Source organism: Macrotis lagotis, chromosome 2, assembly GCF_037893015.1.
Source record: "Macrotis lagotis isolate mMagLag1 chromosome 2, bilby.v1.9.chrom.fasta, whole genome shotgun sequence".
NCBI lineage: Eukaryota > Metazoa > Chordata > Mammalia > Peramelemorphia > Peramelidae > Macrotis > Macrotis lagotis.
The window spans coordinates 190,504,332-190,523,973 of record NC_133659.1 but is presented as its reverse complement, the minus strand read 5'-3'; the positions used below and the strand labels follow the sequence as shown (position 1 = coordinate 190,523,973).

General features: G+C 39.6%; 2 protein-coding genes and 5 non-coding genes across 7 annotated transcripts; 1 reads left to right on the top strand and 6 right to left on the bottom strand.

Annotated features, from left to right (window-relative positions):
- Positions 1-1,124: 1,124 nt before the first annotated feature.
- TRNAC-GCA (transfer RNA cysteine (anticodon GCA)) lies at positions 1,125-1,196 on the bottom strand. The gene has a single exon. It is a non-coding gene; the product is annotated as a tRNA-Cys (tRNA).
- Positions 1,197-2,116: 920 nt separating this feature from the next.
- SPMAP1 (sperm microtubule associated protein 1) lies at positions 2,117-5,871 on the bottom strand. Its single transcript, XM_074220579.1, has 3 exons — positions 5,609-5,871; positions 3,013-3,112; positions 2,117-2,364 (listed from the first exon to the last, which is right to left on the bottom strand). Exons 1-3 carry the CDS (start codon positions 5,813-5,815, stop codon positions 2,207-2,209), a joined length of 465 nt encoding a protein of 154 aa, XP_074076680.1. The 5' UTR covers positions 5,816-5,871; the 3' UTR covers positions 2,117-2,206.
- Positions 5,872-8,999: 3,128 nt separating this feature from the next.
- RPL23 (ribosomal protein L23) lies at positions 9,000-13,285 on the bottom strand. Its single transcript, XM_074224072.1, has 5 exons — positions 13,178-13,285; positions 11,902-11,985; positions 11,418-11,546; positions 9,248-9,361; positions 9,000-9,148 (listed from the first exon to the last, which is right to left on the bottom strand). Exons 1-5 carry the CDS (start codon positions 13,188-13,190, stop codon positions 9,066-9,068), a joined length of 423 nt encoding a protein of 140 aa, XP_074080173.1. The 5' UTR covers positions 13,191-13,285; the 3' UTR covers positions 9,000-9,065.
- On the bottom strand, positions 10,941-11,078 carry LOC141515763 (small nucleolar RNA SNORA21). The gene has a single exon (XR_012476508.1). It is a non-coding gene; the product is annotated as a small nucleolar RNA SNORA21 (small nucleolar RNA).
- LOC141515762 (small nucleolar RNA SNORA21) lies at positions 11,662-11,795 on the bottom strand. Its single transcript, XR_012476507.1, has one exon. It is a non-coding gene; the product is annotated as a small nucleolar RNA SNORA21 (small nucleolar RNA).
- Positions 13,286-16,265: 2,980 nt separating the features above from the next.
- Positions 16,266-16,337, bottom strand: TRNAC-GCA (transfer RNA cysteine (anticodon GCA)). Its single transcript has one exon. It is a non-coding gene; the product is annotated as a tRNA-Cys (tRNA).
- Positions 16,338-19,212: 2,875 nt separating this feature from the next.
- TRNAC-GCA (transfer RNA cysteine (anticodon GCA)) lies at positions 19,213-19,284 on the top strand. The gene has a single exon. It is a non-coding gene; the product is annotated as a tRNA-Cys (tRNA).
- The last annotated feature ends 358 nt before the right edge of the window (positions 19,285-19,642 follow it).

Genomic DNA, 19,642 nt, shown 5'->3' with positions numbered 1-19,642 from the left:
ATGTCTGAATATTTACAAAGAACACAGAGAACTTTTAAGATTTGGCTTAATCATCTCCAGTTCTCTTTCCTGGGGGTCTAAACTTGCCATCAATTAGGCAAGAGGGAATTTCTTAATAAAACTTTTCCTCTAAGGAAATCCTCCTTGGGGTCAACTCAGAGACACCTCACCCTAATTCAGGGTAATTATCTAGCATATCTCCTAAAACTTTATTTTTGCAGGTGAGACCATATTTAGGCAATAGACATTTGTCCCAAAATCACTAAGCAACTTTGGGTTTGGAGTTGCTTAGATTGTCTTGGTTGATTTAATACCTTAATGATTTTGAATTGATTTTTGCCAGTGAAAGGAATGGAAGTAAATCTATTCCCCAGGGGCCAAATTTGTTGTTTATGCAAGAGAGAAAGTAAAGAGGCAATCAAGGCCCCTGGGGGTAAATTCATTGTAAGAACTTTTCATATGCTAATTAAGCACTCAAAGCCTCACTTTCTTGAAGCAAAAGAGGTCAGTCAAAGTTTCACATCTTCTGTTAGGTATGGAAAGTTCCATTTAACTTCAGAAAAGGAGCTTGAGGAACCCACAGGTCAGTATTGGAGGATAATAGACTGGTAGGAGGGGACACTGTGACTTGAACAGAACTGCCATTTAGGAAAATTACCAGAGGAGGCTGAAAACTGGGAGAACAATTGGAAGGCTATTGCCATAGTCCCCTGGAAAGAAGAGGGTCTGAACTAGGAAGGCGGTTTAAATGAATGGAGAGATGGAAATGTAAGGCTGAGTGATGGTGTGGAAATAGAAATGACAAGGGTGAGCAACCTGTTTGGATACAAGGAGTGAATGAGAGCAAAGAGATGAGTGTGATACTGATTGTGATCCCTCAGGTTTGGGGAAAAACTGTTTTGGACTTCTTCACTCTAAAGTGGTTAAGGAAACCTCAAACAAGTCATTCTCTGTACTTTATAAGACAAGCTGCAATACAGCCCTGGGGAGCACTTTCCAAAGAAAATTCTTACAAGGATTATTTGCATTGCCAGGAAGGGGTCAGAAGTTGGGTAATTCCTGACATCTCAGCGAGAAAGAACATTTAACTACAACTGGGTATTTAAATGATGGAAAATGTAGGAAGGGGGCACCCGGATTTGAACCAGGGACCTCTTGATCTGCAGTCAAATGCTCTACCCCTGAGCTATACCCCCATACACCCGGGGTCAGCTGTTTTTCCTAGTCCATTTGTAGTGACTCATTCCTAATAGGTTCCACCCAGACTGGTTTCTGTGTGCTAAGCTCCTCCTTTCTTTCTACATTCACTTTTCATCAAACAAAAGACACCAGGGCAAAACAAACAGCTTGGGTCAGTTGGGAAAAACGACTTGGTCCTATCTTCCTCTTGATTGCATACTTAACACTCCCTGGAAAGTACAACCCAAATGCTGAAAAGGAAACCAGTCCCATCCTGTGTGCAGAAAGTCTACATTTAATAAAATAATATCCTACTTTCTGTCTGAAGGACACAATCAGACTTTCCTTGGACTAAGCCACAGCCTCCTATCATACATACAAATGACTAGATTTGAATCTGAGCTCTGCTATTGAAGATTTTGGGCAGTCACAGCCTTTCAGCTCATTCTTCATTTGTAAAATGAGAGAATTGGACTCCATAGCCTTCTATGATTCCTTCCATCTCTAAATTTATGATCTGGTGAATTCAGACTAATGTACTAAAGGAAGGTTGGTTCCCAAGAAAGGAGAAATTCCACATTCCTTCTCTCTAATCCCTATCTAGGAAGACCTTCCTAAATTCAACTTTAGGCCTCTCATACTTAGTTGACTGTCCTGTCCTTGTTGAACAGGGAGAATAATTAGGTGCTGCCACCTCGTAATCAGGGAGGTACTGTGTCAGCATTATTTCAGACTGAGAAAAAGCACAGAAATGTTGTGAGAGTCCTCCCTCACCCTTTTACTCTTTCTCTCCTTACTATTCTAGAGAAGATGAGAGCTTAGGAAATTTGTGGAATTTTTTCTTTTCTTTGCTTGACTTTTCTTTGCTTGACTTGCTTATCTAGGAAAAAAAAATCCACACTAACACATTTGGAATTAAAGGTTGCTAAAAATAAAGCAGCTTAAAAATCAAAATTTATTTAAATGTATGTACCAAGAAATAGGGTAAGGAATGGCAAGCAGAGGAGACCAGTGAGGCCAAATTGTGCTAGAATAGTGGAAATGCCGTGACTTCTCCAAAGACTGATGTGCGCTGTCGAAGGGCGGGGGTATTTCTTCGATAGCCAAATCGTCCATTGTAACCCCTGATTGTTCTAAGATCTGCATTATAGCTGTCATGCCCAGTCACCTGCTGAACGGAGTGCCCTTTGGGGGTTAAAGAGAAGATAGTTAACTCTCCTATATCAACCAGCTTCTCATCCTCTTCCTCTTTCACACAAATCTCCTGCTCCTTCAGTAAGGACATAATGGGAAGCAAACAGAGGTATGCTTGGGAGTTCAGAATTAGGATCCCATGGGGTGTGTTTTAAAATGTTCCAAGCTCTTGGAATGAAGCATTAAGGCCTGATGATCTCCGAGTGGAATCTCTAAATGCTAGAAATTGTTGGAGGTTAGATAAGAGTAAAAGAAGGGAATATTGCAAATAAATGCCAGGGGACAGGGGTATCTTAAGCTTTCCTAAGTAGCAAGTTAAGGAGTCATGTTTCTTTAATGGGAGTATCTGCATTTTTTTTTTGTTGTTGTTGTTGAGTTGTCAATAGATCAGTTTGATCTTTGGTCAAAAGAACCCATAGGTTCACCTGAAAGAAGGGGAAAGAGCTTCCTTTGCCAAAGGGAATACTATAAAAGTAGGAAGCAGCAGTTTTCCAGGTGGGCTGCCAAAAAATATCTAGGTTTCAATCCATGACTGTTTTCACATCCCTCCCTCTCCTCATCCTCAACTTTTCCCTATATTTCAATTCCCTATACCCTGTGCCTACCGGAGCCCCTTTTGAAAGATGAAAAGGCTCTTACCTGCTCCTGCCCAATTTCTCCTGTTCAGATATCTCTGTCCGGGCCCAAAGATGTGGAAATAATCAACTATCCAGCCATTCTGGCTTGTTCCACCATGTGTCTGAGGAGATAGAGAGTGGGGAGGTGGAAAGGAAGATAGAAGTTGTCACTTCTTCAGTGACAACACTGACTGCTCCTGTGTCCTTGAGGCTGGAAGATTTCATAAGGACTGAGTTGGGGACACTAGGGTTTGGACACATTTATCAGGTGCACAGGTTCTTCTAGCTAGGAGCTTAAGACAAGTATGTATGTATAAGGATCACGTGTGTAAATGTATATGTACATTTAGATATATTTACATATATATGTATAAATACAACAATGGTGGGATTCAACCAATTCACATCGACTGGGCAGAACCGATACCTAATTTAATGATGAATTTGGCAAACCCAGTTTTTAAAATAGCACTTGTAATCAGAGTTCTCTCTACCTGGGCAGTTGCCCAAAGTGGAAATTCCCAAATTTACATTCCTTACTATTTTTTAATGTTCTTCTGTGAAAGTGTTTTTGAAGTGCTAGTGGTAATGTTCATTCCATCCATAGGTGAAAAAAATGGATGGAACTCTGCCTGTAATATTTATTTATTAAAACTCATTATATCAGGGCAGCTAGGTGGAGCAGTGGATAAAGCACCAGCCCTGGAGTCAGGAGTACCTCGGTTCAAATCCAGTCTCAGACACTTAATAATTACCTAGCTGTGTGGCCTTGGGCAAGCCACTTAACCCCATTTGCCTTGCAAAAAAAAACAACAACCCTAAAAAAAAACCCTCATTATATCTTGGCTGAAATACTACATTTTAATTCCTTAATTTTTTTACTTCAATAAATAAACATATAATGTAAAGAGGAAAAGTGCTAAACAATAAGGAAGTGACAAGCTGTCATGTTTCCACTTTGTTTTACATCCAAAATTCCCTCGAGATATTAGGAGTGCCCTGCTGTTCCCTGAACAGTGAAACCAATAGGAAGCTGGGACACAATGAACCAAAAGAAATAGAGATTTCAAGGGTTATCTTATCACCCATTTTAGAAGCCATGGAAATAGAAGGAAAAAAAAAGGAATAGGCAGAATGAATTTTGGTTCTGCATATGTTCCAATATTGGCAACTGTAGTCAGGGGCCTGCTTTCACTCCATAAGGATACATTTGCTTACTGTGAGTAATATAACAATCAAGTTTTGTGTACCTTTTTTTATTGTTATTTGAGTATTAGATGCATGAAACATTAAACTACCTTTCAGTATATCTCCTATACTTAAAATGGTCATTAGGGCAAAGAATCGGCTGTTAATTTATTTGAATCCCACCACTTTATACACATACCTGTAACCATAGGCACATATATTAAGAAACATATAAAGATCTTTGTATGGTTTCAAAAAAGGCAGCTGGATGACTGACTCAGTGGATAAAACTATAATTCAGTGGATAGATCTCTCTCTCTCTCTCTATATATATATATATATATAATATACATATATACTATATATAATATGTATTTAGTAAAGTGCTGACTCTGAAGTCAGGAACACCTTAGTTCAAATGTAATTCTCCATACTTACTAGCTCTGTGACTTTGGACAATTCACTTAACCTTGTTTGCCTGGATTCACTAGAGAAGAAGATGACAAACTACCCCAGTATCTTTGTCAAAAATCATCATGGAGAGTATGGTTCATGGAAGTCAGGAAGAGTCACACACAAGTGATCAGCAAAATAGACTCAAAAAAGAAATTTCTCTTAATCTTCATCCTTCCCTCTCCCCCAGTGTATACACACATAAATATGGAATAGAATTTAGACCTCCTTGGGATGTGTGGTTTTCGTGGGAAGTCTGTTAGGTGATACCACTAAAGTTAATTGAGAATTTTCCTTCTTACCTATCAGTGCCTGGAATAGTCCAAAATAATCACAATTGGAAGTATCCCGATTTTTCCATTTTCAAAAGTCCATCTCCTTATACTATGAAGATTTAGAACTGCATTTATGACATCACAAGGCCGAGAAAGAATCCAGACACTACTTTCCTTTTGTTCCACCTCCTTGATGTCTTTTGTCTCCACTGTCTGAAGACTAGCAGGTCAGGACCATGACGTCATAAAGGGTCCAGCAAATGAGTAAAAGAGCTGTGCCACCCCTTATGGGTAACCCTTCAGCTTCCAAAATAGGAACTTCCAAAATTGGATTTTTAACTTCTCATTTTCTTCCCAAATTCCTATTCTCTTCCTGCCCTCACATAATGCCTTATCCAGTTACAGGTTTTTATTTATGATCGTGGTGGTGAGGGGGGTGAGGAGAGGAGAAGGGAGCAGAGGGAAGAGCGAAGGGGAGGAGATTTATAAAATGGGACTGGATTCTCCTGTTGACCACCTGGGAATTAGAGACACAGTGGGGAAGTGGGAGAGCGTGGATGTTTAGATGTGGGAAGTTGGACTCCATGTTACCTTATTCTGGGTAGTTTCTTAGGAGTAGGGAGGGTGGGATCTTCTTGGGAACAACTAGAGAAAGGATCCCCAGGGCCATCTATCCTCTTTTTGTTCTCTGGACCCTCTCACCTGGTCCGTCTTCCGCAAGACCGATTGGACCACTGGAGATTGGAAATAGGAGCGGACGTTGATGTCCATCTGTGCGTTATAGGGAGGTATAGCAGACCAGAGTTTGGGTAAGGTGCGTTCGTAGGAGCTGGCCATAGACCCCACGGCCACCCCATCTAGGATGAACTCTTTCTCCTGGCGCAGGGCGCGGTCCGATGGTCGCACCATCTCAATGGGGCCCCGCACCAAGGCGCGGCGGAATTCCTTTTGGCAGGACCCTGAACAGTTCCTCACCTTTCAGGCTCCGCCCACATTGTTACGTGATGCCAAAGCCCCAAGCGCCACAAACCTCTTCGGACCCACCCTGTTCTTCCCCCTAGGTTCCGAGGCTTTGGAAAGCTGTAAAATTCTCAGGTCAAGAGGAAGACCTCTAGGTTGCTACCAAAGACCATGTACATTTAAGTCAAACCTTTCAGGGATGCACCAATTAAAATCTTGGTCTAGCAATTCTGCCCTTTCCTACAGGGTGTAATAAATCAATGACCCCCTTTCCTGTAAAACCTAAATAAACGATTAACTGTTTTTCCTAGAAAAGTCGAAATTGGAAAGCTCCCTCCTAGGGCTACCAAATTCCTATTGGAAGTTTCGCCTCATCCTCCAAATGATGAATTATTTGGATGAATCTGGATTCTAATATACTCAGAATATCGGAAATAGGAGGAAAGACCTTGTTGGACCTACTCAATTTTTACGGATGCAGGGTTTAGAAAGATGAAGTGGATTCTGGTTCTGGGTCAGTTTCCTCTTCCATATAATTAGGGTTAGATTAAACCCTAGTTTAGTTCTAGATGATCCCATATAAATCCCAATGATTCCACAATTTATTCTTTCCATCCTACATTGTCAATTCAATAAAATACTATTAAATGACAGGCATAGGACAAACTGATCCCTACCAGAAAAGATTCCTTACATTTAAAGCTCCTCTTCTGATGCAGATTTCCTTTTCCCTTAGATTATCTTTAATAAGGCTTTTCCCCACCAAGCCTTAGGAAGATATTCAAGATTACCATTTGTCCACAGAGTCCTATCACAGTCATTGTGATCAATATTCTTTGAATTTTGATTCAAAAGATGTGGTATGATGACAGGCTCAAAAATTAGATTTCAGATGGTAATTTTTATTGGAAGGAAGAGAAGGAAAGACAAGAAACAGTGTTTCCAAGAGGATGTGTGGAGACATGGACACATGCCCGAGACCTAAAAACACTTTAAACTATCACTGAATTTCCTACTTTCAGAGTCAAATTCTTAGAAACATCTGGACTCTATATTCATTGCCTTCTCCTTAATTTTCTTTTTTTAGTTTTTTTGCAAGGCAAATGGGGTTAAATGGCTTGCCCAAGACCACACAGCTAGGTAATTATTATTAAGTGTCTGAGGCCAGATTTGAACCCAGGTACTCCTGACTCCAAGGCTGGTATTCTATCCACTGCACCACCTAGCTGCTCTTCCTTAAGTTTTTTGATAGGGATCATTTGAGGATTTTTTCTTGCGTCCCCTAGAGCTTAAAAACAGTACTGGACAGTGTGGGCACTTAAGGCTCATTGATCCTCACCTTTTTTGTATGTGAGGCAATCAGGGTTAAGTGACTAGCCCTGGATCACACACTCCTCCTGACTTAAAAGCCTGTGACCACCTATCTGCCCTGATCCTTACCTTTTTAAATCTCAATTTGACTTCAAGCATCATCACTGACTAGAAACTTTTCCAATGGTTGTTTCTTAGTGGCTAATCTTGTTGGCCTGTACTGTGCTCTATCCTCCTTTGACCTCTATTGTGTTCCGAATCCAGAATTCTCTCTCCCTATTTTCTTGCCACTTGACATCTCTTAACTCACGTCTCCTGTTCTATTTCTTTTTAAAGACAGGACTCACCATTGTTCCAGTAACATTTAAATTTTTTTTTCTTTCCCCTTAACCAAATTCTGTGAACATCTCACACTCAAGAATAGATTTGCCCCTATCATTATCCAAATAAATTTCAACCATTTTGCTCTTCTACAAAACAATGTACCCAGGCCCTTAATCCTTCTGGCTTTTGATATAACTGCCCTGGGCCTTTGCAAGGGTGGTCGGTCCCCCCTTGTCTGCTGAGTCCTTCTTTACCTTGGAATCCCCTTCTTTCAACTTATTTTATGTATTATCTATTATGGAAATCTTTTCTTAATCTCTATTTTGAATGCCTAACTGCAGACAGAACAGAATTAGAATTGAGTTGCCAGGCTTAGGGGTTACTAGAAATGTTTTGAGCAGGGTGAAAGAGGGAGCGCCAATTTAGATTTCTTTAGCAGTTTGGCTGAGGTTTTGAATGTAGGACATGGTAGTAAGAAGATTCATTAGTAATTTTTCAATCACCCAAGACTTGACTTCCCATCAAAAGATATGTAAAAATATTGAGCATGAAATGCTTTCACCTTTTCATTTTTAATTTTGGAAAACTGTGTTACTTCACTTTTGTAATTATACCTTTTCCTCCCCCATCAAAACCCTCTTATTAAAGAATGTCAATTTAGCCATTCATTTCAGCTGGCTTTTGGATGTTTCAAGGATCATCAAAGAAAAGCTTCACAAGAATCATACTGGAGAGAGATGTTGTGTTACTCTAAGCAATCTAAGCCAAGAGATCTGTACATTCTAGGGCGTGCATAAAATGACCAATTCCCTGAAGCAGACAAGTCAGTTGGTCAACAAATATTTATTAAGTACCTACTAGGTACAAGGTCCTAAGCAATAGGAAATACAAAATTAAAGACAGTCCCTACCCAGGAGGAGGTCATAAAGTAACAGGTGGGGGAGACAACATGCAAATAACCATGTACAAATATGCTACAGACAAGATTAATTGAAAACAGATCCATCTTTCTTCCAAGAGGGCCCCCCACCAACCATGTTTTTCAAGGCTTGAAAAACATGGCTGTCCTTAAGCCAGATGGATCTGTCACAAATCTGTTACACTTAGTGGATTCTATTTGAAGACTCCATTATTTCACTTGGTATCCAACTGTTCAAAAAAAATGAACTTCTGGGGTGGCTAGGTGGCATAGTGGATAAAGCACCGGCCCTGGAGTCAGGAGCACCTGGGTTCAAGTCTGGTCTCAGACATTTAATAATTACCTAGCTGTGTGGCCTTGGGCAAAGCCACTTAACCCCATCGCCTTGCAAAAACCTAAAAAAAAAAAAAGCAGCAAAAAAACCAAACAAACAAAACTCAGAGAGGTCTTCTTGCCTCCAGGTCAGATACTCTGACACAATGGACTAGATCATATCAACCCCAAGTGGATGGTCCTACAGAAATGCTTTATCACAGGTTGGTCAACCCCCCCAAAAAAGCAAAACAAAGACAAAAGAAAGCAAATAGATAGACAGACATTTTAATGGGGGTGGTTTTTTGTTTACAAATGAACTTTTTAGGAGAATCAGGCAATGCTGCCGGCATTAGATGCAATCCTGGGCCACAAGTCAGCACACTCCTTGGCAACAGGTCCTGTGATGGCTGAACCTATAGAGGAGAGATGGGGAAAAAGCAAAAGCTGAACAAGTACTACCCTTTGGATGGAACTGATAACCACCCAACCATAGAAGAAACCCAAATCTCTACCTTTCATCTCTCCTTTGTTGTTTACTATGACCCCTGCATTGTCCTCAAAATATAAGAACACACCATCTTTTCTCCGATATGACTTTCGTTGCCGTATTACCACTGCTGGATGGACTATAAAGGAAAAGCAAGGTCAAGGTTAAGTGCTTCTCTAATAGGAGTTCTAGTAATAGAACAAAGGAGGAAATATGGACATTCCCTTACCCAGATACTTTTCTCAAGTAGATATTAAAAGCAAACTTTAAGATACTTGGGAATCTCAACCAGAGTTAATGCTCTTATCTTTAGCAACAAATAGAGACCAGCTAAGATGAACCTTCTCTTTTCACCATAAAGAACCCATATAAAGGTGAAGTTACTTCCTCAAAGTCAAACCTTCTAACTGCAAAAGCAATGTTTTCCTTTATATCATGTTGCCTAGTTGTTGGTTTTCAAAGTCTGTAAACTAAACAAGTCTCCTTTGAACTTTTAGACTAATCAATTCTGAATACACTTAAAAGCTTCAAAAGCACTTGAAATTAAATCTAGAAAATATTGCCTCAAATATTCTTTCCATTTTCCTGAACTCCTAAGAGAACAGGCTTCCTACTTGAGATGCTAACAATATACTGAGGGTAAAAACCTAAAGAAATGTTTTCTGGTTGGCTATCTATGGTCTTCCCCCCAAAATATGATAGTTTTATAAATTTTACACATAACTCCATGCATTTAAAAACTGAATTCCGGAGAAGGGATCTATGAAATGAATGAGGAAAAAAGGTCAACAATTCCCGAAGCTAAAGACACCATGAATATAGAAAACAAATGTACCAGTCTGGGATATTTTTTCCTTCTCATTCCCTTCTCTCCCCCTGATAGCTTGTAAGCTATAACACAAGGCTAATCAACCTTAACTTTTAAAATATTTTACGGACAATGTTTTGATTTGCTATTTTAGTGAGAGCTCTGAGGTAGGCTCAGCTTCATTTACCAAAGCATTTAGTACACTCACATTACAGGCATTTTGGACAGTTTAGTTCAACAAGAATTTAATAAACTACATGCTAGATATAAAAAGACAAAATGCAGAACAATTCCTGTCCTTAAGAAGTTTTCATTCAACTTTTGAGGGAACAGAGAGAGGAAACCCAAGAAATGCCAAGTGTCTAAGGCTGGAGACCCATCCATGGTGAGGACACCTAGATGCTTAGGTTATATGTACAACCAAATTATACATTTTCATATTAGATATGAACAAGAAAAAATTTTAAATTTTAAAAAATTCAATAAGGTGAAAATATGCTTTGGTCTGCATTAAAACTAGTTATTTCTCTGGATATGGATGGAATTTTATATCACAAGTCTTTTAGAATTACTTTTGATCACTGTGTTGTTATGAGTTAAATCTATCATAGTTGATCACCACACAATGTTGCTGTTTACATGTACAATGTTCTGGTTCTGCTCACTTCCCTCAGTGTTAGTTTGGGTCTTATATAGGTTTTTCTGAAATCCACCTGTTTGTGATCTCTTTACAAAACAATTACTATTCCATCATGTTCCAAAAGGAGAAAAGAAAGAAAATTGTGGACTAGAATAGCCAGGCAAAGTTTCAAACAAGTGCAACATGGATACAGGGATTGGCAAATTACAGCAAGAGGGGCCAAACCTGTCTTCCTGGTTAAGATTTAAAAATTAAAAAAAAAATCTGTATACCTGTCACACCACTGATTGAGACCAACAGCACATTCAACTGTCACCTCACCCAAAAGTGATGGTTCTGTTAAATTCTGCCCTTTCTGGACGACTTCCTAGGCCACTGAAGAGACCTATAAAGTGCTTTTGAAAGGGAACACAGTTCTACCTACTTCTGGATATAATCTTGATTCAAGTAGGAATGAGTAATAAATATCCAGGAATTATTACTGAGGTCACTATCACTAGAATCTTTATACTTTTCAATAGAGCTTAATTTTCTCATTTTGAATGTGGACATTACTTTACCAAAGGGGTACAGAGTCCTCCAAGGCAAGCCACTGTTAAGTAGACACTGAGGCCTCTTACTCCAGAGACAAGTCTTTAAGGCCACAGCATCTGATACACTTGGAAAATTCTTGACAAAGGATCATATGCAGAATAGACCTTTCAATTCTCACCAAGAGAATGAAGGGAAGATTCCTTCTCTACTTACCCTTCTTCCGGAGTTCTGGTTTTCCCTTTTTGACTGTGGCCATTACCATGTCACCCACACCAGCTGCAGGTAGCCTGTTCAATCTTCCCTTAATCCCCTTCACAGAGATGATGTACAGGTTCTTGGCACCTGTAAAGAGTTTTTCATCATAAATGGCTACCAGCTTTCATAAGACATACATTTTTCTTACCATTTTGCTCTTTCAAGATCAAATAAACACTTAACAGTACCTGTAGTACTAGATATCTGTCCCACCACTGATTGAAGTCAAACAGCATAAGCTGCAGCTTCACCCAAAAGTAGTGTCATTTTCTTTACCCTTTCATGACGGCTCTATGGGTCACAGCAAGAAGGCCCATGGAGTGCTTTTTGAAGGGAGGAGTTAAATACAGTTTGCTAGTCTGTCAAATATTTGTGTTTAGTCATTTACAGGATCATGAGTAAATCCAACGGTAGAATTAGAGCCAAGAGTATTAGGGCTCACCTGTATTATCAGCACAATTGATGACAGCTCCAACTGGGAGACCCAAGGAAATTCGGAACTTTGCTCCAGAAGACCCACCACGTCCTAGGAAAGATAGGCAAGAATCAACCCACGATCCACAAAGCCTTTCTTCCAATGGAGTTTTTATTTCTCCTTAGAAAATTGCTTGTGTTTTTGGATTTACTTAGAATCACACTTTTAAGTCAGGAGGGACTAAGCAATTTTACAGATAACTCATGTTCATATTTCCTGAAAGATTCTCAGGGTAAGGCCTTATTCTTGGTTGTAAAGGAGGGAACTGAATAAATAGATGCTTCAAGGCTCCTTTTATTTGTAGGTCAAACAGATCTACTTGGGATACTTAACCTTCTATACAAACTTGACACTTAAAACTTCAGGCTACCCTTCAAAACACTTATTAAATCCATATTCCTGGTACCTAGCACAAATTCATGGTTTTATTCCTCAAATTGCTGAGAAGCAACTGTAAACTGGCAATTAAAAAGAAATGGCCTCATCATGGAAGTCAAGAGACTCAGCTGAGGAGATTGCATTTAGTTACAGCGTTATGTCTCAGTATCTAATCAATATGTGAATAAAGAGAACAGTGGGTCTAGGGGGGTAGTGTGCATCAGACTAGGGGAGCGTTCCAGAAGGCTTGCATTTTTTGTCGGGGCGGGCAGCAAGCTACAGGGGAGTGATAAGCTTAGATCTAGGCTTTGAGACTTAAAGCTGTGTGAAGGAGCAGTGGGAAAATATGGAAAGGAGGCAAGAATTGGGACTGCCGCGGTCAAAACTGATGGGGGGGCGTGGATGGGGAAGGGATGTGAACACGCAACACGATAAAAAACCCCTAAAAAGGGGGCTGCAAGATTGCCGTCCCACTCCCACCCCCGCCCTCCAGAGAAGGCCGAACACCCCAAGGCTCCTTCTACGGAGACTCCCCCGTGGCCTTCTTTCCGGACTCGCGGCGGGTCGGGCTAGCCACGGCTCCAAATACGGCCCTTGAGAAAATTCCGAGTGGGCCAAAGCGCGGGCTCATGTGTCACTGGAGTCCGGAACAAGCCGCTGAGCCCCCTCATCAGCATACATTCCCTCCCCTCCCCCCCCGCCCAGGCTTCAGGGCCTTCCCGTCGGCCTCTCAGGGTCAAATCGTCTTCCATTATGGCCCCGAGAGAAGCTAAGAACTCCCGCATCCCTGTTCCAGTGGCTCTCCGGCAGATCCCGGCCCCGAGAGCAACGGATGGCGACGGATTCGCCAGCTCAGGAAACTCACCTCGCTTAGACATCTTGGCTCCCGGAAAGTGCGAAAGAGAGAGGAAACGCGGGGGACTTCGGGATATGAACCCAGAAGCTCCGCCTCTCCGCTCTCGTCACGTGACCAGTTCCTTTCCTCCGGAGAGCGCTCCCTTATCACCTGACTAGGAAACCCGCAGGCGGCCGAGTGGCGGAGGCGGTGCGATGCGCTTTGGCGCCCCCTCCAGCCCTAGGTGGGAAGCTGCAGTTTGGGACCGATGCTTTCGCATAGAAAATGATCTCTTATTTGAAAAGGTGGAGGTTTAAGAGTGTGATATTGCATTTTATTGTTGTTGTTCGGTTGTTTTCAGTCGCGTCCGACTCTTCGTGACTCTTTTTGAAGTTTTATTGGCATTACTTGTTCCTTCAACTTGAACTCAGGTCTTTTTTTTTAGGCAAGGCAAATGGGGTTAAGTGGCTTGCCCAAGGCCACACAGCTAGGTAATTATTTAAAGTGTCTGAGATCGGATTTGAACCCAGGTACTCCTGACTCCAGGGCTGGTGCTCTATCCACTGCGCCACCTAGCCGCCGAACTCAGGTCTTCTTGACTGCAAGCCTGGCTCTTTATTCTCTGTGCCACCTAGCACCCCCATGTTATTATTAATTATACTATAGTATATTTATTATACTATACAATATTAATAACACATGAACAGCAATAATTCATTAATCAATATGAACATTTTATATTTATATATTAATAGTTTCATTGAAATGAACCATTATTAACACAATGTTACATCATTTCAGTTAAAATGATATAATAGAAATTACATTCTATGGAAATATATTCATTTCAAATGAATTTGCTTCATTATAGTGTAAATATGTTATCATTTTAATTAAACTATTGCTGTATCATTGTTTATATGATTTGGCTTGTTGGGCAGAGGAAGGAGACAGATTCAGAAGTTAATATGGTATCAAAACAAAAGATGCACGCAAAAAGATAAAAATATCAGTATTGTGTTGAAAGATAAGTTAATTCAGTTTAGTTCAATAAGAATTTATTAAGCTATGTGCTGGATATAAAAAGACAAAATGTGAAACAATTCCTTTCCTCAAGAAGTATGCATTCAACTTTTTTTTTAGTTTTTTTTTTTTGGAAGGCAAATGGGGTTAAATGGCTTGCCCGAGGCCACACAGTCAGGTAATTATTAAGTGTCTGGGGGGTTGACTAGGTGGCACAGTGGATAGAGCACCGGCCCTGGAGTCAGGAGTACCAGACTTCAAATCCGGTCTCAGACACTTAATAGTTACCTAGCTGTGTGGCCTTGGGCAAGCCACTTAACCCCATTTGCGCCACCTAGCGGCCCCACATTCAACTTTTGAGGGAACAGTTAGAAGACACCCAAGAAATGTGATGCAATGTGATAATGGGCCCTTTCAGTTCAAATGAGTATTATATATTATCCCAGATGAGATGATATCCAGATGAGATGATATATGGGAACCACTTTGCAAAGTGTGCTGTCAGTTATCGTTCTGAACTTTAAGATTATAATTTATTAATATGAAGGTAAGTCCTTACTCCACTGGTATAAATCTAGTCCACCCTAGTTTAGTCATTTCCCCAAGCACTAATAGATTTGTATGATTTTTTGCGATGGAAATTTGTCAGCATGTAAGCATTCATTGCCACCTTAGACCCTAACTAGCAAGCCAGTTTATTTTTATTTTATTTTTTTAGGTTTTTTGCAAGACAAACAGGGTTAAGTGGCTTGCCCAAGGCCACACAGATAGGTAATTGTTAAGTGTCTGAGACCGGATTTGAACCTGACTCCAAGGCCGGTGCTTTATCCACTACGCCACCTAGCCGCCCCCAAGCCTATTTATGAACCTGGAGGTCATCTTTACTTGTTTAGTCTTCCTTTCAGGGTTTTCTTTTTTTTTTAATTTTAACATTTTATTTGTTTTCCAATTATATACAATAGTAATATGTATCCATCATTTTTTGCAAGGCTCTGAATTCTTCAATTTCCCCTCCATCCTCCCTTCCCTCCCCACCCCACAGAAGGCTGTCTGACAGTCTCTACATTGTTTCCATGCCATACATTGATGTAAATTGAATGTGTTATAAGAGTAAACATAAGAGTAAGCATAATCTCCCTCCCCCTCCAAGAAGATAAGAAACCTCAAGAATAGAGAGAGAGAAAAAAAAATTGTACTTCAGTCTGTGTTCAAATTTCAATGTCTCAGTCTCTGGGGTGAATTGTTTTCTTTATCATAAGTCCACCAGAGAAGTTGCTTCAATATTTTTCCCACAGTTGCTGTACTTCCACTGTATTCCTCCCCACTCTCATTTACTCTATTCTCTCTCTCTTTTCATTCTGGCCCTGTCTAAAAGCGTGTTGTATCTGAGTTCCCTCTCCCTCGATCTTCCCTCTCTTCTATCACCTATTGCCTCCTCCCCTCCCCCGTTCCCCTTTATCCCACCCCTTTCTTCTCATTTTTCTCTAGGGTAAGATAGATTTCCTCACTCTATTAAGTGTGTGTTATTTCCTCTCTGAGTCATTTCAGATGAGAATGAAGACTCACTCATTCCCCTTGCCTTCCCCCTTTCCACTCCATTGAAAAAGCTTTTTCTTGACTCTTATGTGAAATTTCTTAGCTTCTTCATCTCTTTTCCCTTCCTCCCAGTACTTTCCTTTATCACCCATTGACTCCATCTTTTTACTATATTATACCATTATATTCCACTCCTTCCTATGTCCTGTCCATATATGCTCCTTCTATCAGCTCTTATAAATGAGAAAGTTCATAGGAGTTATCAGTATCTTCCTCCCACGCAGGAAAACAAACAGTTCAATATCATTAAGTTCCTCATAGTTGGTCCTTCTCTTCCACTCCCTCTATGGTTCACCAGAGTCCTGTACTTGGAGATCAAACTTTGTTTTTAGCTCTGGTTGTTTCAACAGGAAAGTTTGAAAGTCCTCATGGTGTTCTTACTGACCACAATAAACTTTTTTGGTGTGCTTTAGTACTGTTCCCAGAAGTCTTCAATGTTTGAAATTAAAAATAACCTGTGGCTTTGCATTACTTAAGTAGTTAAAATACACACTTATTAAGGGGGCACCTGGAATTGAACCAGGGACCTCTTGATCTGCAGTCAAATGCTCTACCCCTGAGCTATACCCCCTATGAAGAATTAGCTTATTGTTGACCACTAAATGGATTATAACATTACTTCGATAGATTCAATGGGGGAGAGAGAGGAATAGGATGGAGGGAAATATAGCTAGCAATAGCAACTGTGGGGAAAAAATATTGAAGCAACTTCTCTGATGGATTTATGATTAATGGATTATCTGAGTACAAACCATTCTTGGTATATGTTATAAAATTGGCTCAATTTTTCTGGACTCAGAGAAACTATAATTCAGTTTTTCAAGTTTTTTCCATTTACTTTTAGTTGTGTAATTTGTTTCCCTTGATCTGCTTACTTTACAAATCCAGTTTGATACTATTGAAGAATGGAATCTACCACTGATGGACAAGTCAAATAGAAAATATTCTTTTTTACTTTATTACTGAACTTCCATTTTTGCTCTCTTCTGTGGGAAAGTTCATTTCTCATCTCCACCCTACTGGCTTGCACATTGAATTTCATTTTCCCTAGGTGTTAAAGCAACAGGACATTTTTTGAGTCTAAATTTTATCCTATTTAACATTTCATTTCCACTACTGGTGAAAGTCCAAGACCAGACCCTCACTGAGAAAAACTTTGCAGTGGCAGCCTTTCTCATTGGCATTACCAGTTTTCTTCATTATTCAGTATACATTCAAAGTATAGCTAGTGTTGAGAACTCTGATCTAGACCACTATAAATTTATTGTCCAATTTCAACTTCACCTTCCCTGATTATTGGCAATTGTTTTATTCATTACACTGAATCCTTCTTACTCACAATAAGGATATCTTTAACCCCATCCCTCCCCATCTTTCACTTTTGACACTCACTTTAGCACAAGACCTGAAATTGTATTTTCCTGATATTAAAATAATCAGGTGTTATATCTCTATTTCTGCTTCCAAATTTTTCACTCTCTACATTCTTTTCTCAGAAGAGGTGTCCTCTACAAGTAAGTTCTGATGATCCCATCTCTCTCCAAGTTACTCCATACTCTCTGTCTCTATGCTTGTCTTTTCCTTTTTATCTCTTCACTCTGCAGATATGTACAGATCTCCAAAAGATTGACAGCTTTGCTGTTTATTCTTTTCTTAACCCTCCATTTTAAAAAATTTTTATATTTTTAAGGCTTTTTTTTGCAAGGCAAATGGGGTTAAGTGGCAACCCTCCATTTTATTTTAACTGCTTTCCCAATGTTTATCAAAGATTTTTGAAAAATTGTTCTTTTTCAAGTTTTTAATTCCTTTGCAATATCTGATCTCTTCTTGAAACTAATTTCTCTCTTTTGGTTTCCTGACTGCATTGATTTTGTCTGTACAAAATATTATTAATTCAGAATAGTTTAAATTGTCTATTTTATTTCCTGTTATCCTCTCTAGCTCTTGTTTGATCATAAACTCGTCCTATAACCATGGATCTAACAAGCAATTTTTTTTACCCATGCTCCTCTAATCTGCTTATGGTATCACCTTTTATGTCTAAATTAAGTACCCATTTTGAGCTTATTTTGGTATAAGGTATAAGATATTCTTGCCAGACTACTTTCTGGTTTTCCCAGAAATTTTGTCCAATAGTGAGTTCTTGCTTTTAAAGCTTAGATCTTTAAGTTTGTGAAACATTAGATTACTATGGTCTTTTATTAATGTATATTTCATCCCTAATTTATTCCACTGACCAACCTCTTTATTTCTTATCTAGTGCCAGATTGTTTTGATGTTGTCTACTCTATAATGTAATTTGGAATCTCGCAATACTAGATTATCTTTTTCCATTTTTAGTTCCCATTAATTCTTTGATAGTCTTGATCTTTTATCCTTCCAGATGAATTTAGTTATTATTTTTCTAGATCTATAAAATAAGTCTTTGGTAGTTTGAATCCAGAGCTTTGCACTCAGTAAGCAAATAATAAAAGCCTATCTATTCATCCATTCATCCATCCATCCATCCATCCATCTCTACTTCTGGTTCAGGATGATGCCTCCATTTTCTGCTCTCCTCTTGCAATTATTACTTGTAGTACTAGTTTGACTCTTATCCAGATTGGTATTTAGTTATTTGTCTCTCTGGATTGGTCCACTACCTTTTGGGCTGTATGGGCTCAGTACCTAATAGGTGAGTAGTTGATTGAGTTACTAAAAGCCTGTAGTATAAAGTTAGGTTTTTGCCTCAGATTGAGAGGAAGTAATTCAAGTTATTTCCTCTCTCTTTTGGTTTAAGTCAATATATTGCTTCTTAAAAAGAAAAAGACGACCTATGCTGGTGAACTATGGCTTTTTTTTTTTTTTTTTTTTTAGGTTTTTGCAAGGCAAATGGGGTTAAGTGGCTTGCCTAAGGCCACACAGCTAGGTAATTATTAAGTGTTTGAACCCGGGTACTCCTGACTCCAGGGCCGGTGTTTTATCCACTGTACCACCTAGCCACTTCTGACCTGTGGCTTTTTAAGACTTACTGGTCTGCTTTAATTTTTTTCATCTACAAAATATTATATATATATATGTATATGTATATGAATTTACTTGCTCCAAAGCTCAGATTTTGTTTTCTTGAGCAGACAGCATGAGAAATCATACCCGTCGGGAGTACCAGTGGATGAAAAGGTAGATGAATTCTATAATAGAAACCAGGGAAGTAGCTTGATGAGAAACAGCAACTGTAATATCTTATTTTTCTCTTTATAATTCATGATACCTTTATCTCATTTGTTTTCACACAATCTTATGAGTCAGACAGAACTGGGATTTTTATCCTCAGTTTACACATGCAGGGGATGAAGTTAATGTTTCCAAAGTCTGTTGTCTTAGATTTAGTATTTTGTCTTCCTTGTACATTTAACACAAGGACTTCACAGCTGCAGGAAAGCAATTGTGGGAGACTTGCCACCAGAGGGGGTATAGCTCAGTGGTAGAGCATTTGACTGCAGATCAAGAGGTCCCCGGTTCAAATCCGGGTGCCCCCTACGAAATTAACTTTTGAGTTTTCATTGCTAGATTTTAAATATTAAATCCACTCTCTTAAAAAAAAAAATAAAGCCCTCCTCAACCGAATCCTAAAGTCAATTCCAATGGAGGTTGAGAATTCAACTAATAAAGAACAAATGGTGTCCCTATCCTGAATGAAGAAAGGCAGAGTGAAACTGGATAGTTTGTGTTTCTAAACTCTAGACGACGTTCGAGACTAGATACTCCCATTCCCTGGCCTTCCTGGCTGCAGCAGGGAAGACAAAAGAGGAGCAGAGGGGATTCCCTGAATTACTTGGCCGGATGCATCTTTGGTGGACCCAGAGCTGTAAACATCAGGTTCCTGGACAGGATGGG